The sequence below is a fragment of the Aquarana catesbeiana genome, linkage group LG01, assembly GCF_042186555.1.
Source record: "Aquarana catesbeiana isolate 2022-GZ linkage group LG01, ASM4218655v1, whole genome shotgun sequence".
Lineage (NCBI taxonomy): Eukaryota > Metazoa > Chordata > Amphibia > Anura > Ranidae > Aquarana > Aquarana catesbeiana.
The window spans coordinates 296924409-296941433 of NC_133324.1; the positions used below are offsets into that span (position 1 = coordinate 296924409).

The following is a 17025-nucleotide window of genomic DNA, read 5'->3' on the forward strand; positions in this document are numbered from 1 at the left end:
AGCTGATTGTTTTCTATGCAGAGCTGCACCAGATTTTGCACTTTCCAATTTTAGTAAATCTACAACTGTGTGACACGGAAGAAGAAGTTGCCTGTACCATTAGCAAATAGGGACATGCTGGGTGAAAGATAATATTGACAATAGGGGAATCGATCAGCCATGACACTACAGGGGGCAGCCACAACATGTAAGCCCATCATTGCAAGGTAAGACAAACAAACGACACAGGGAATACACATATACTAATACCTAGTTAAAACAATAAAAACATTTGAAAATGTACAATGCTTTTAAACTTTCTGATCCCCATATACTTTATGTACAACAGGTAGACAGAGGTGCATGCATCACTGGTCCCATACCTCGCAAGACCCTGACATTCTGAAACTCAGGACTTCTGAGGCTCTCCCCTTTCCGCTATCTCTGTGTCATTATTGGTCAGTTTGTTTGCTCATCATGATTATGGGCTGATGATTGAAAGCAGGAAGGGGTAAATTCAAGCTGTTAAACACAGAAGCTGGCCTAAAATTGCTTAAGTGCCCTTACAGTATATTATATGTTATGTTGACCATTTAAGTTGCACTGACAGCTCCTGTATTGCAGGCACACAGTTCTACTTTAATGTAAAGTCTTCTTCTACCAAGCAAAGAAAAAAATGTAAGCAGTGCAGAGTTTGCCTGACTATTGGAAATATAGATTTTTTTTTACCCTTCAGGCAAATCTCAGTGATTGATCCATTTTTTCCATATAAAGGAAATCAGCCTTTTAACTGTGTGTTAGCCAGGATGAAAATGTCACCTGCCTCAGGTTATTATGTCATAACACGTTCATCAGTTTTTATGTCAGGTTTGTTATCTCTGTTCTCATTTAATAGGAGATAGCTTAATCTGCATGTACTGGAAGTTGATCAAAGCGTTGCCAATCCATTTTTACAAATGCCCTCTGCCTTGTCCACATCCAGTTTGATCAATTCTCTGCCTGAGACCTTTTTTTACTGAATGAATCATCGATAAACATTCAGCTTGTTGATTTTCATTTCATCATCATTATCACTCGTTCCTTAACTTACTGCTTTATTTTAAGGGTGGCTTAGATCTTCCACACATATCTTGCATACTGGGGTTAATTTACTAAAGGCACTCTGTGCACTGTGCACTCTGCAAGTGCAGTTGCTCAAGAGCTTAGTAAATGAGAGGAAGCTCTGCTGACTTCCATCATCCAATCACGAGCAAGAACCAATGCTTTTTTTTTTTGTATTGTCCTTGCATGAGATTGGGTATTCCTTGCAAAGTGAAGCTTTACCTCATTTATCCAGTGAGTTGCCTGGATGCGGAGTTTTGATACTGACATGCGGACTCTGGAAATGTATTGCACTATATGCATGTGTGTGAACTCATTAGAGATGTTAGATGCCTGAGCCCAGAAGTGGACAGTAGCAAAGGGCACTGAGCAAGAAGCATATTTAGGGGTCTCCAAACTATCCAAATGTAGCGCTGGTAGATTTGCGATCTACCATATGTTAGGTAAATTTAGTAATTTGTTCATTAAGAAGGTTAAGTTTGCCTCTGTTTCAGCTTGGCTGACGTTGTGTGTGTTTCCATGCTGACCGGTGGGTGTCGCTGTTATCACTGGTCAGTGTTGTAAAGGCAACGTGTCGAAGCGTATGAATGCTCTTCTGTTCCGGAGGTGGTCCTCCGAGTTGCATTCCGGGCGAGGGTATTTATGGGACAGACGCCATATTGGGGGGTTCGTATTTACAGCCACCTGCTGGCCCTCCTGGCCGACAGGTATGCATTAGAGAGCAATCTCGTGGTCCTCTGTTCCAGAGGCCCACGCCGCTGCGGCGCAGGGGTGGACCCAGAAGCTTGTCTGGGGTCTACCAGAGCAGCCGAGGAATGGTCCTGAGCTGTCTATCCAAAGGGAGGAAGCTGGACAACCGAGGAGATCCCAGGGGAGGACCCGTCATGGAAGGATCACGCGGCATGCTGGTCTGGAGAGGGGCCTGGTGACTCGGTTGGAAGACGTATCCTAAAAGTAACTATACAGCATAGTGTTGCCGGGTTGGCTTAAAGGTTTAAGCACTGTGACAGACATTCATTGCAGAAAGACCAATACATCCTATGGCAGAGGATCGTACCGGTTTATCCCAAACAAGTCTGTGGCAGAGACTTTTGTTCGTGCTACGTACTGGCTGCTAGGCAAGTGAGAGAGGCCTATCTAGGCGAGCAAAGGAATGTGTCCCATGAGGGGAGCGTATTCTATTGTAATATCCAAATTCTACCAGGACTTTTGTCAAGAACCTTACAAGAAGATATTTGAGTTTCTTCTGCAGTTTCCCTTCTGCCTCTTTCCTGCTACTTCCTTAGTAAATCGTTTAATAAAGCATTGAAAACATACTCAAGTGTTGGTGCGTGTGTCGTCCAGAGGTAAACTCAACGGAACCCTAGACCCGGTGCCGGTGAAACAGAGGGAAGGAGAGTGACGGTAACAAGCCCGCTTAAACCAGCAGCTCCACCGAGAGTTATTGCTACACAAACAAAGAGCAAGTTTATAGTCCTTCAGATTTTAAGGAGGTCAGACTGTGGCAAGTGGGAAAAGAAAATGCCCCAGTGTCAGTGGGAATAAACAATGTCTCAGGCTTGGTGGCAAATGGGATTAAAAAAGGCATAGAGCCTGTTGTTACTAGAAGGAGTAATAGTTCTCTACCATTGGTATAAGTGGGAGGAATAGTGCCTCATCATTGGTTTCAGTGGGAGGAATAGTGATCCATCTTTGGTGTCAGTGGGAAGAAAATTCCCCCGTCATTGGTCTCCGTGGAAGGAATTATGCTTCGTCATTAGTCTTTATGGAAGGAATAATGCCCCATCATTGGAGTCAGTGGGAGGAATAGTATCCCATCATTGGAGTCAGTGAGAAAAATTATGTCCCTTCATTGATATCAGTGGAAGAAATAGTGCCCTATTATTGAGGTCAGTGGGAGGAACAGTGCCTTGTCATTGGTGTCAGTGGAAAAAATAGTGTGCCATTATTGGTGTTAATGGGAAGAACAGTGCCCCATCAATGGTGTCAATGGGAGGGATGGTGCCTCATTGTTGGTGTCAGTGGAAGGAATAGTGCCCCAAGGGCCAGATCAGGGCTAACAAAGAGCCATTACTTTAAAACCACTGCTTTAGAATGTGAGGAACAAAGGGAGGAGAAAAGTAATTATAGTGTTTATTTTTGTTATTTTGCCTGTAAAACATTTTTAAAAATACACATCAGTAGTTATAGTTCCACTTTAATTCTGACAAAACAAGATTGCTGAGAAAGATCGCTTACCTTCTTTTATGTGTTGCTTCCTTGCTGTCCAAACCAGCAAGATATTACATCATCATAACTCCCTCAGTAGTGTGGGATTTTAGCCATTTAGGGCCCATTCACACCATTGTATTGTATGTGCACTACAATTCAGGATCACAATGTGCTAAAAGCGCATGCAAACTAATTACCATTATAATCTATAAATCTCTTCTCACATTAGTGTGTTGCATTGGAGGAAATGTGTTTGCTTTTAAGAATTCTGCTTGCTGCATCATTTGCACATTACATTTTAACACTTTGAGTTGTGCAAAAAATGCATTATGTCTTTTGAGGAAGATGCATAAAAATGCAAGTGCGTATTTTTTAAATGCAATAGTGTAAATGATCCCTAAGGAAATGGTGCTCTTTAGGAAAAGCTTTAGTTGCACCTCTCAGTGACCTTGCAGGCAGCAAAATCACCAGTGTAAGATGGCCCTAAAGCTGGCCATACCCCAGCAGAATTTAATTTAAAAAAATCAGCACCTTTGTTTGATTTTTTAATAGTTTTTTGTTAAAAACAATGATCATTTTCAACCATAGTGAGGAGAAAAATAAAAGTAGAAGAAATATTTTTCTTTAGTTAATGAAATTCTAACTGTGATTGTGTTTTTTGTTTGCAAAAAAAATGCATATAGTAATGTGCATATGCACCCTGAGAAAGAACATTAAATTTGAAAGATTAGCAGTCAACTGAAATTGAGTTTTCATACAAAATTTGTTGAATCCATAATGGTACCATTGAATGGTTTGATGAACGTTTTTTTTTCTGAATTTATGTATGAATACTCCAATGAAATTCTACCAGTGTATGACCAGCCTAGGAGCTGTTTCTGCACCGCCTTACACAATTGGATTATGGACACCACTTTCAGCATAAGGAAACCAGTGGAGTGATCTCCACTGCTTTGCTGAAACTCCTCAAACAATAGAGGAGAAAGGTATTGTGGCAGAACAGATGTTTTACAAAAAGAATATAAATAAGAAGCATGCGTGTTCAGCCCCCTCCAAATTTTCTAGCATTATCTTAGCAATTGTATTAAGGAACAATCTGGTCCAGCAAAAACAGAAAAAAAGAAGAAAACTGACTTTTAAGGTTGCCACTATCAACCCGAATAGGAAAGAGAAATGGTCTCTATTAAAAATATATAATTTATTGAATCACATTAAAAAACACATATTTTGAGAAAAAAGATTGTATATACACATGAACCTATCTAGAAAAGTACACTGTCTCATACAAGAGAACAGATGAGGAGGCTGACACATAGAAGTAGCATGGATGGCCTATGGGACTAGGAGACCAGGTAGTCCTAGAGGATTCCTTCTGGCTCCTAGGTCAAGCATACAGAACTTCCAGATCAGCGCCAATGGATCGCAACGCATTTCGCTTTTAGCTTCTTCAGGTGATCCTATTGGTACTAAGAAATATATCATAATCACTATTGGGTTCATATATAGCTATATTATACTAAATTGTTATACAGCATATGAAAAATGATATACATATTTGGAGACCATTATCTTAACAGAAAATATTTAATTTTTGCAGTTATGTGTCACTCAGAGATAAAAAATACATATATGTATAGTATTGTTTAGGCAGCAACATAAAACCTAGAAAAACACGCACTGGCAACAAAAATCAGAAATCACAGCAAGGAAAAACTTTATGATAAATGTACATACCATCACAGGGAAACAGGGTCCAGGAGCTGTGCAAGAGTGACAAATGAAACAAAGCTGTGTGATTTTTCTGCATGCCACATGAGAAGACATGTTGGTGTTTTGGAATCAATTGCTTTGTTTTTTTTCTTTTGTTATTCACTACCCTGAATGAAGCATCCCTTCCTTTCATAGACAACACTATGGGCATATTTAGAAAGCAAACATTCACTGCAGATAAATCTTCCAGGTAATGACAGTGAATGATTCACCACCACTGAATGTGAATTGGGGGTCATTCACATCAGCAACCACATTATACACTGTGCTAAAGCGTCATTTTGATGAGAATCACTTTGGGTGGGGGCCCATGGAACCCAGAATCCCTTGGAGAGGTTGGGAAACCCTTGTTTCAGCTCCCCATGCACCTCCTATGTCTAAGTCACCCTGTGTCTATTAGGGGCACAGGGTGACTGAGAAAAATGATGGAACATTGTAAGAGTTTTGTAGACTGTTGTCATGCCATCTGCAATCCCTGATTAATCAAAGCATTGCTTAGATATGTATTTCATGGTCTTCAATGTAGGAGGCAGTCCGTCTGCTACTGGGGGCTCCTTTGATTGTGTGAAGGTGTTCTGTATTTATACTTATGATAATGTGTATTGTGTCTTTTGAGCTAGAAGACGGTAAGTCTGACCTGAAAGGTCAGACCTCTGAGTCACCCATGCTGGTTAAATGACTAGTTAATTAGCTCATGTTAATTGATGTTTCTGGCTACAGTTTGTATTGTTAGGGTAATATGATCAGGAGGGGGAACCTCCTTCCCAAGTGTATAAAAGCCTGTATTCTTGTTCAAATAAACAGATCCAGCTTTGCAGCCAAACGAGTCCTGCCTAGTTCCTGGTTGTAATATGCGGCTATAATATCTAATATCTATCTTCAGACTGGAGGAAGTGGTATATGACGGAAGCACTCAAGCAGAGTGTGGGATGTTCCGTTACAGTCGTAATGTAACATTTAATAAAAAGTGGTGTGAACTGAACTTATAGGAATTGAGGCAAATTCCCTTGTGTATGGCTTGGGAAAAAGTTAATTTATTTATTATAGGTACTTATATAGTGCCATCAATTTAAGCAGCACTTTACATATATATTGTACATTCACATCAGTCCCTGCCCTCAGGAAGCTAACACTCAATAGGCCCTAACTCACATTCATACATAGTTGGGAAAGGCTGCTGAGCACATATGGTGTGCATGAGCCCTTATTAATATGCTTCTATGTATGAAATGAAGGAAAAGGAAGTTGTTTACACTGCTGAGAACAACCACTGAGAGGTATTTTTCTATAAGTTAAACTGCAATGAGTAAATCAACAGCTTGAATCCCCAACACTTAAAAAGGGAAAAAGCCTACATCTAACTATTCCCCTCTTACCTATCCTGCCTAACCTATAATAAAAAGATGTGTGTACTTCCCTTTTTTTAATCGGCTCCAGTCTGGTCATGTGATCCCACAGCTCCGGCTCCCCTGTGTCAGTGAGTGGCTGCTGCATTAGAGGGGGGAGCACTGACAACAGACAGCTGGCCAAAGGAGCCAATGGGTGATGTCACTGTTCCTGCAATTCGCAGCTGTTGCCAAGCGCTCCCTGAGCCAGAGCTGCAGGGCCACTTGACCAGATCAGAGCAGATTTAAGATAGGTAAGTACACACATCTTTTTAATATAGGTTAGGCAGGATAGGTAGGAGGAGGGGAAGGGAACACTTTTAAGGATAGTTAGACTTAGGCTGTTCTTCCACTTTAAGCGTTGAGGATTCCAGTTAATTTACTTATTGCAGTTTAACTTATAGAAAAAGACCCCTCAATAGTCGCTCTCAGCCATGTAAACAACTTCCCTTTCTGTCAATTCTATAAGCAGGATAGGCAGGATAGGTGGGAGGAAGGGGAAGGGAATATTTTTAAGAATTGTTAGATCTAGGCTTTCACTTTAATTAGTAGTCAATAGGTGGAAAATACAATTACTCGTACATTCATTTTCATAGACACTGGTGCAATGATAGCTTCCTTGAAGCTGCTGTTCAGTAACTTTATCATGCTCGATAGGATAATTCAGACACCCATATGCATTAGGGGTCTATGTACCCACACTATTGAACTAGCTCAACAGCCTGGCAGTTTTGGCATTTCATTTTTCTCAGCTGGCTCTATTTTAAAGTGTTACTATACCCAAGACCCCGCATTTACTTCATCTGGTCTCCCACAGTACACAGAATGTGGAGATGCAATCATTTCAGTAAATATAAACTGCTAAATACCTTTTCCCATCAGTATATAGCAGTCTTGTGACTTCTATTAGTGTCTGGTTAAAGCTTGTAGGAGGAGTTTTCATACTGCACTGGCTGTCCTATCAGGATGTAGGACCCCTGACCCTCTGTCTGGACAGTGCCGATTGGCCCTGTGCTGATCACATGCACTCTCCCAAGAAAAAAAAATTCTCTAGCAATACACACCAAACTGATCATGTGCTGCCTGACTCCACTAACTCTGTCTTATCCGGACATGCTTTGGGGGCAATGCAAGAGGATTAACCCCTTAGGTTCCACAGTGAGTATAACAAGCATGCTTTACTGCATATACAGACTGATTTTACTGTTGTGGGTTTACTAACACTTTAACACTAAGCAAAATTAGATTTATCCTATGATGAGCATTCTGCACACTAAACAGTGCTTAGTAAAACAAGGCATATTGTGTTCTAAACCACCGGCATCCTGGTGCAAGCCAGGTTGCTTTGCCAGTTGTGACTGATGTGGATAAACAGGCTTAACTAAGCAATAGCAGCACTGTAGCTAATGGCAGGCTAATCTGTCAGCTTGTACTTAGTAAATACCCCTGGTTATAGTTGGCATTTTTAAGTTAATTTGGTGTTCATTTATTTACAGAGTCATTAATGAGTGCTTGATCCTTGACAATCTCTTCTAGTCTTCTAGCTCAGGTTTTACAGAGCTGTATTAATTTGCTACATTGGTATGTAATTTGCTACATTGGTATTTGCTGATGATAATGACCACACTCTAGTACACATGAGCACAATGTGGACTCCTTTGCTATACAGCAGGGATATGCAATTAGCGGACCTCCAGCTGTTTCAGAACTTCAAGTCCCATGAGGCATAGCAAGACTCCGACAGCCACAAGTATGACACTCAGAGGCAGAGGCATGATGGGACTTGTAGTTTTGCAACAGCTGGAGGTCCGCTAATTGCATATCCCTGCTATATCCCTGCTATACAGTATACTTCACAGCTACTTCCTGTACTCCATTTGTCCTTATTTAAATTATGGGCCACTAAATGTTCCCTACAGGTCTCAATGACAGACAAGTGTGGTTTCACCCTATTCTCTATGTTTCCTTTATGTGTTATTTATTAACAAATAGTACATATCTAAAGTTTGGACAAAAAAACCCAAATTTATATTTTACTCAGCTTATGTGTATCTCTAGCCTAAACTGCCCAGCAGCTGGGATATGTTTTTAGGCATTAACAGATTGGCCATGTTATTTCATGAAGTTCAACTTGTTTTTGAAACACAACAAAAAAAACCCGAAACAAAAAGAAATCCATACTCACAACATGTTGCTAGTGAAAAAAAAGGCAGAACGCACAGGTTTTAAATATGATGGATCATTTGATATTGAATGAATATTTATGTGCCTGGTTCTTTTATCATTAACATGGTGAAGCACAGTGGGGGCTGGAGCCAATCCTATGTAGATTAGCTTTTGCTCCTCTGTTACATTACTTGGAGAGTGATATATTTGTCTGGAGGTTCTCTTTCTCATGAATGAAAATCTATTAGCTCTTGATTTATTTTATATATACGTTTACTAATGTTACACAATACCTTTAAACATGTGTTTTAGGTTTTGGTGACCTTAAAGATGACATACAGTGCAATTTTAAAATATTCTTTTGTGTCCTGCCTTTGACAGGTATTATCATTAAAAATGAGTACGCGCTAAAATTTCAGGTCATAATTTCCATGTATATTGTGTTTCTATTGTAAGAGAAAATACTAGCAAAACAGTTGTGATTAGAAACCAATCAGCTTTCGGGTTTTATTGTCAAAACTTAATTGAACAAGCTGAAGTTAGAAGCTGATTGGTTAATATGCACATGTGCACCAGACTCTGTGTGCACAAGTTTTAGTAAATCTCCCCCAATGTATTAAGCTTATTATAATATTTTACAAACATAAAGTCCATTTCCAGTATGGGCAAAAAATATTAAAAAAGCGCTGCGTAAACTGTCGGCGCTATATAAATCCTGTATAATATAATAATAATAATATGGATCCCTTACAGCTCCAGCTTCTCTACTCAGCTCCTCTTCAGCACTGTCAACCCCAGATTTACCAATCTAGCAACACTTCCCGTGAGCCAAGAGTGTCAAGACTCCTTACCCACCCTGAGTACACAGGTGATAGATGCAGCTTTCAGGATGCACCCACCACTGGAGGATTAAGAGGGTAAAGAAAACCTATGACATCACCTAACCAGACTCAGGAGACTGTAATAATAATATGGCAGGGGTCATCTTGGAGGTGTGTTTGGGGTTATTATCATGCTGGAATACTGCCCTGCGTCCCAGTCTTCGAAGAGAGGTTATCATGCTCTGCTTCAGTATGTCACACTACATGTTGGCATTAATGGTTCCCTCAATGAACTGTATCTCCCCAGTGCTGGCAGCATTCATGCAGCCCTAGACCATGAAACTCCCACCACTATGCTTGACTGTAGGCAAGACATACTTGTCTTTGTACTCCCCACCTGGATGCCACCACACACTTGACACCATCTGAACCAAATATGGCACCATCTGAACCAAATAAGTTTATCTTGATCTCATCAGAATCCATGTCCTTAGACTGCTTGCCTTCAGCAAACTGTTTGTGGGCTTTCTTGTGCATCATCTTTAGAAGAGGAAGACCATGAAGACCAATTTGATGCAGTGTGCGGAGTACAGTCTGAGCACTGACAGGCTGACCCCCCACCCCTTCAACCTGGCAGCACTCATACATCTATTTCCCAAAGACAACCTCTTGATATGACGCTGAACACATGCACTTATCTTCTTTGTGTATGTAGAACAGGCATGTCCAAAGTCCGGCCCGCGGTCCGGTTTCGGACGGCCCGCCTGGTAATTTTGACATATATATCTTTTGTGGCCCCCGACGAATTCCCGAGCGCCGGGGGCCACAAAAGATAGATATCCTGGCTGCCTTGGAGGGGGCGGGACGAGGGCCATACAGGATACAGGAGAATTTCCTGTTTACACGGCGTCCTGTGTAAAAGGAAGTCCCGTCTCCTGCGCTGCCATTGGACAATTGTTTTGTCCATCATAGGAGGTGGGACTTTCAATTAAAGAGGCTGCTGACAAAAACAGGAGTTTCTCCTGTATATCTGCTGGCGCTCGTCCCGCCCCCTCCCTGTCTCCTCCAAGGCTGCAGATGGACATGAATCAGGCTGCACTGACAGCAATGGTGAGTCTGCATTCATGTCAATGTGGGGGCTGCATTCATGTCAATGTGGTGGGGGCTGCATTCATGGCAATACTGTGGGGGCTGCATTCATGGTAATACTGTGGGGGCTGCATTCATGGCAATACGGTGGGGGCTGCATTCATGTCAATGTGGGGGCTGCATTCATGTCAATGTGGGGGCTGCATTCATGTCAATGTGGGGGCTACATTCATGTCAATGCGGTGGGGGCTGCATTCATGTCAATGTGGGGGCTGCATTCATGTCAATGTGGTGGGGGCTGCATTCATGGCAATACTGTGGGGGCTGCATTCATGGTAATACTGTGGGGGCTGCATTCATGGCAATACGGTGGGGGCTGCATTCATGTCAATGTGGGGGCTGCATTCATGTCAATGTGGGGGCTGCATTCATGTCAATGTGGGGGCTGCATTCATGTCAATGCGGTGGGGGCTGCATTCATGTCAATGTGGGGGCTGCATTCATGTCAATGTGGTGGGGGCTGCATTCATGTCAATGTGGGGGCTGCATTCATGTCAATACGGTGGGGGCTGCATTCATGGCAATGGAGTGGGGGCTGCATTCATGTCAATGTGGTGGGGGCTGCATTCATGTCAATGTGGTGGGGCTGCATTCATGTCAATGTGGTGGGGGCTGCATTCATGTCAATGTGGTAGGGGCTGCATTCATGACAATACTGTGGGGGCTGCATTCGTGGCAATACTGTGGGGGCTGCATTCATGGCAATACAGTGGGGGCTGCATTCATGGCAATACGGTGGGGGTTGCATTCATGGCAATACGGTGGGGGCTGCATTCATGGCAATACGGTGGGGGCTGCATTCATGGCAATGGAGTAGGGGCTGCAGATAGGCACTGATTAGGCTGCATTGATGGGCACTGACCCTTATTTTGCTTCACAGTTCTTTATTTAAAATTTAAGATTTTTTTCCTGAAACTTCCTTTTTAAAGTGAAGGTGCGTGTTATAAGCCGATTAAATACGGTATATCCAAATAACACGCCCGTGCTCATCTATTCACCACACACAGCACAAAGGCAAGAGAATTCTTGTTGGGCCGTGTATTAGCGCTCAGACAGACACACTTATGCCCCGTACACACGGTCGGACTTTGTTCGGACATTCCAACAACAAAATCCTAGAATTTTTTCCGACGGATGTTGGCTCAAACTTGTCTTGCATACACATGGTCACACAAAGTTGTCGGAAAATCCGATCGTTCTAAACGCGGTGACGTAAAACACGTACGTCGGGACTATAAACGGGGCAGTGGCCAATAGCTTTCATCTCTTTATTTATTCTGAGCATGCGTGGCACTTTGTCCATCGGATTTGTGTACACACGATCGGAATTTCCGACAACGGATTTTGTTGGAGGAGAAGATTCGGATGCCGCACACCTGATGTAGTCAAAAAATTTTCACTTTATTGAAAAAATGGGATCATCAAAATAACAAGACTGTCATGCAGAAAGTACAGATAAGCTGACGCGTTTCGCACTCAGGACTGAGTGCTTACTCCTAGCTTAACGGATTTTGTTGTCGGAAAATTTTATAGCCTGCTCTCAAACTTTGTGTATCGGAAAATCCGATGAAAAATGTGTGATGGAGCCCACACACGGTCGGAATTTCCGACAACAGGGTGCTATCACACATTTTCCGTCGGAAAATCCGACCGTGTGTACGGGGCATTAGACCAAATTTTAATGGTTTAAGAATGTCAGGCAAAATGGTCGGCCCTCAAGCATGTTCTATTCATCAAATCTGGCCCTCTTTGAAAAAAGTTTGAACACCCTTGATGTAGAAGAATACATATTGGCCTAAACTGAGGAAGAAATTTGTTTTTTAATATTTTTTTGAGGATATTTATTATAGCAAAAAGTAAAAAATATTGCTTTTTTTTCAAAATTGTCACTCTTTTTTTGTTTATAGCACAAAAATAAAAACCGTAGAGGTGATCAAATACCACCAAAAGAAAGCTCTATTTGTGGGAAAAAAAGGATGTCAATTTTGTTTGGGTACAACGTTGCACGACCGCGCAATTGTCAGTTAAAGCGACGCAGTGCCGAATCACAAAAAGGGCTCTGGTCAGGAAGGGGGTGAATCCTTTGGAGGCTGAAGTGGTTAAAATAATATCTGGCAGTCTTACCATGCCCTGTTCAGACACTTCCTGTTTTAGCATGGAGTCCTCCTCTAAGGCCATGCGTTTGATACCAACCCAGCTGTGTTATATCTTATTGTCCACCTATCCTGAGCATTTGAACAAACGTTTGTTTGTAAAAAAGTAGCTGAGACAGCATCCATACACATGAAATATACATTAGGATGCCATACAATAGACGCATTGCTTTGTCTCCTGGTGCTATTCATAAAAAGTAAGCATTGGTTGACTCCACACCAGTTATCCAGTCTATTAGTCAGGGATTACCTGTCTGACTTGTAGTGGAGCGGACACAGTGACACTGAATGGCAGACTGGTGCTTCAGGGTTCCCCTAGGGCTGGGAATGATAACCACATTTACCTTGCTTGCCATTGTTTTCCTATTTCTCTATCCATCAGTGTATTACTGGATAATATTACATTTCATTTGAAATAAAAGCTGCAAAATCGGTAGCGGCTTGATTAACATTGATTGTCGAGTGAAGACTGATACGAACAAATAAACCATTATCCAAGGGGATCATAGCAGTTATAGTTTTTGTTCATTTTATTGATCTGTTCTACTTTTTTTCATTGTGCTATATAGTGAATAAATATGAGATCAGAAAGTGCTTGCTGGCAGACAGACACTGAAATGAATACATCATTTAAGCACGGCAGAAAATGAGCACAATGCCTTCACTGCTGCAGCATAGAAGATAAGAAATAAATCCTAAAGGACAGGGTAATTAAAGACAGAGACATTTATGATGTCACTCGGTACAATTCCATGAAAGGGCGATAGTGTCAAATAAATTTGTACTTTGATAGAAGATCTATATAGATGTCATTGAGATTCTCGATAGGATTAAACTCAATAACTGCAGTATAAACTAAACATATCACATATATTGGGGAGCTTATCTGTGCAAAACGTGAGTGAAATATGTCTGAAGAACTGATCTTGTCATAGAAAGTGACATTATGATTAAACACTTTGGGGGAGATTTACAAAAAATGATGCACACAGAATCTGGTGCAGCTGTGCATAGTAACCAATCAGCTTCCAGGTTTTAGTATCAAAGCTTAATTGAACAAGCTGAAGTTTAAAAGCGGATTGGCTACTATGGACAGCTGCACCAGATTCTGTGTGCACCAGTTTTAGTAAATATCCCCTTTTGCAATACACAACAACAGTATAAATGATTGCAAAAAATGTGACTTGGAGAGGAACAGTGGAAAGCAGTGTTACCCAAACCTTAGGACTACAAGCCTTCCTGAAAAAGTTGCAACCGGTGCCATTTACCTAGTAAGTCACTGCCCAGTCACTCTTTGTGGACCACAGAGAAGCAGACACTTCTGATGACACTGTTAATCCATGTAATCAGGAAAAATGATGCTACCTGCTGATTGATGAGCTATAGAGCTGACCAAGCAGGAGATGTGTCGGACCTCTGCAGGGAGACTGCTGGTCCCACACAGAGTAGGGTTCCTCTTCTGCAGCATTATTTTATTCCCAAATAAAACAAATTCTAAGACTTTGAACACCTTTGTTTTGATACAGCTTGAATGTAGGTATCTGATTTAAACTGAAAAGTTTAGTTGGCCTTTAAATGACTTTAAATGACTTTTCTCAATTTCACCCCAAACCCATTGGGGTTGATTTACTAAAACTGTAGAGCGCAAAATCTGGTGCAGCTATGCATAGAAACCAATCATCTTCCAGTTTTTTTTTTTTTTGTCAAAGCTTAATTGAACAAGCTGAAGTTAGAACCTGATTGGCTACCATGCACAGCTGCACCAGATTTTGCACGCTCCAGTTTTAGTAAATCAACCCCAGTGCTGCTCGCTGTCCACAGTAATTTGCTGAATTTTATTACCATATTATTATAACAATAACATCCAATAACATTTCTGCCTTTATAAAGAAATTAAAGTGGCCCTAAACTCTGGTTTAAAAAATTATATTCAAATATGTATTCTTTACTAAGTAAAATACCTTCGGTTGCTCTCAGCCTCCCCACATCCCCAAATTCCTTTTGTTTTGCTGTTGTGATCCAACTTCAAACTTAAGGATGGCTAAGCTCCTTTTCCATGGTCCCATTGTAAGTAGGAACGTAGCCACCATCTTGTTCTCACTCCTGAGATGGACTATGGAGTTTGTATTGTTTATTTCTATTTTCGCCTCCACAATTTCGCCATGTTTTGCTACATTAACCAACCACAGTTCAGAGTTTTCAACCGAGGGACGCTCAGGGAGGTATCTTTTTACTGTCCTTTACAGGTTTTGATGCATTATAACACCTTTTTACTGCGTATGTGTTCGCCAAGCGTAATTTCATGTGTTTATAGACTGATAAGAGAAACAGTAGTGAAAACTAGTAAAAGCAGGTTTAATCTACTGAAATAAAATGCCACATTTCACCAGCTGCTTTCTAAATAAAGATTATATATTGTGCATAAACATGCCACATATATATATTATATGTATTGTATATTTCAGAAATGTCATTGAGATAAACGGTCTCTATTGCTTGTAATTGTTTCATCATCATAGTGGGATTTTGTATTAGCTCTGAGTGCTAAAATGTGATGTTTCTCTTGTCTTTAGGCATACTTCAGACAGGGTGTTGCCCTTCAGTATCTTGGTCGCCATGCAGATGCCCTGGCTGCGTTTGCATCCGGATTGGCTCAGGATCCCAAGAGTTTACAGCTGCTGCTAGGCATGGTGGAAGCAGCAATGAAATCCCCTATGAGAGGTGAGTGACATTCATTGCAATCTGAACATATTCAGTATCTGTTGTCTCCTGTATAAAGACAGAATTCCCTGGATCTTGGGCTAAGCCCTTGTCACTTATCGTCCCCCAGTCCAACAAGACTTTATCAGTGGCCAATAAAGGTGCACTCATTCATCAGAGGATACATGAGTGTGCTAGTTTAGCCTTAAGGCTGCATTCACACCTGAGCAGAGCAACTTTCAGGTGTTTTTATTTGAGTTTTTGAGCATTTCTAGGAGTGTTTTAGAAGTGTATTACAAGCGTTTTACAACTTTAGGCATTTTTGTTTAGCCAATAGAAAGCACTAGAGGGAGGAGAGGTGGAGGAGACTAGGGGTAGAGAGCTGCTGTTTGAGCAGAAAACGTGCAACAAAACGCTCGTAAAATGCTAATTTCTGACATTTCCAGGTGTTCCTATTGAAGTCTGTGGGGCCCAATTTGTCTCCAATCTGCCATGTACTTTTTTGCGTGACAGGTGATTTGCTTCAGGCGACAGAATGCTCAGATGTGAACAGGGGCCATTGAAATTAATGGGATTTGGCTTGTCGAGTATTTTAGAGCTACAAGCTTCAAGCAGAAAATCACTCAGTTGTGAACAGGGCCTAAGTCTACACAATGATGCATAGAGAAAGGCTTGCTGCCTCGGAAGTGCAATAGCAAGGACCTTGTGCTGTCTGCTCTTGGACAGGTTGTTTTATTTTGGTGCGTTGGAAGCCCTTTTAAAACTCTAAAAATACTGCATGTTAACAAAGGTGCAGTTATGAATTAAAGAGGTATGAAGATGGCCTAAAATAGCTGGCAGTTTTACCTTAAAGCGGATCTTCACCCAAAAGACAAGCTCGCCTGTTTGCCTCCCCCCCCCCGCTCGCACTTCCAGCTGATATCGCTGCGGCGAACTGGCGAACTCAGACGGAAGTTTGGCCCCCTCCTCCTTCCCCCGTCGCTGGGCCATTTACAAAGTGCAGTGCTCGATGTATGTGCAGTAGGGAACCAGTTGTGGAGCCACATGGCTTCACTGCCGGTTTCTCTTAGCCGAGATAGCGGGTGCAGCACCCGAGAACCGATTGAAAAATCGGCTCAGATGAAGACACCGCTGGATTCGTGGACAGGTAAGTGTCCTAATATTAAAAGTCAGCAGCTACGGTGTTAGCCATAGGCGTGCGCACAGGGTGTGCCAGGTGTGCCTGGGAACACCCTGATCACCCACAGTTGCCAACTGTCCTGGATGACATGCACATTACTGGGATGAATCTCATCCCCCTTACCTCCTCCCCCAGCAGTTTCAGGTGCTCCCAGCTCTCAGGAGGACTGCAGGAACAAGGCCTCCTCCTTGCTTTCTTCTAGTACTGCAATTAAGTTTCAGTGGGGGGATGCGCCAGCCTCGGAGATTGTACTGGGCCTGCCTTCTTCTGGTGGAGTGTCACCTGTGCACTGAGCAGAAGAAGTCAGAGGGAGTGTGTGTGGACTATACATATATATACTTACATACTTACACACACACACACACACACACATATATATATATATATATATATATATATATATATATATA

General features: G+C 41.8%; 1 protein-coding gene across 3 annotated transcripts in view; it reads left to right on the top strand.

Annotated features, from left to right (window-relative positions):
- Positions 1-17025, top strand: part of TTC28 (tetratricopeptide repeat domain 28) — an 832034-nt gene that overhangs the window by 371887 nt on the left and 443122 nt on the right. For all 3 annotated transcript variants that reach the window (XM_073629346.1, XM_073629347.1, XM_073629348.1), the window contains one exon: positions 15309-15456. In XM_073629346.1, the coding sequence (XP_073485447.1) occupies positions 15309-15456 (148 nt within the window). The remainder of the gene's footprint in view (positions 1-15308; positions 15457-17025) is intronic.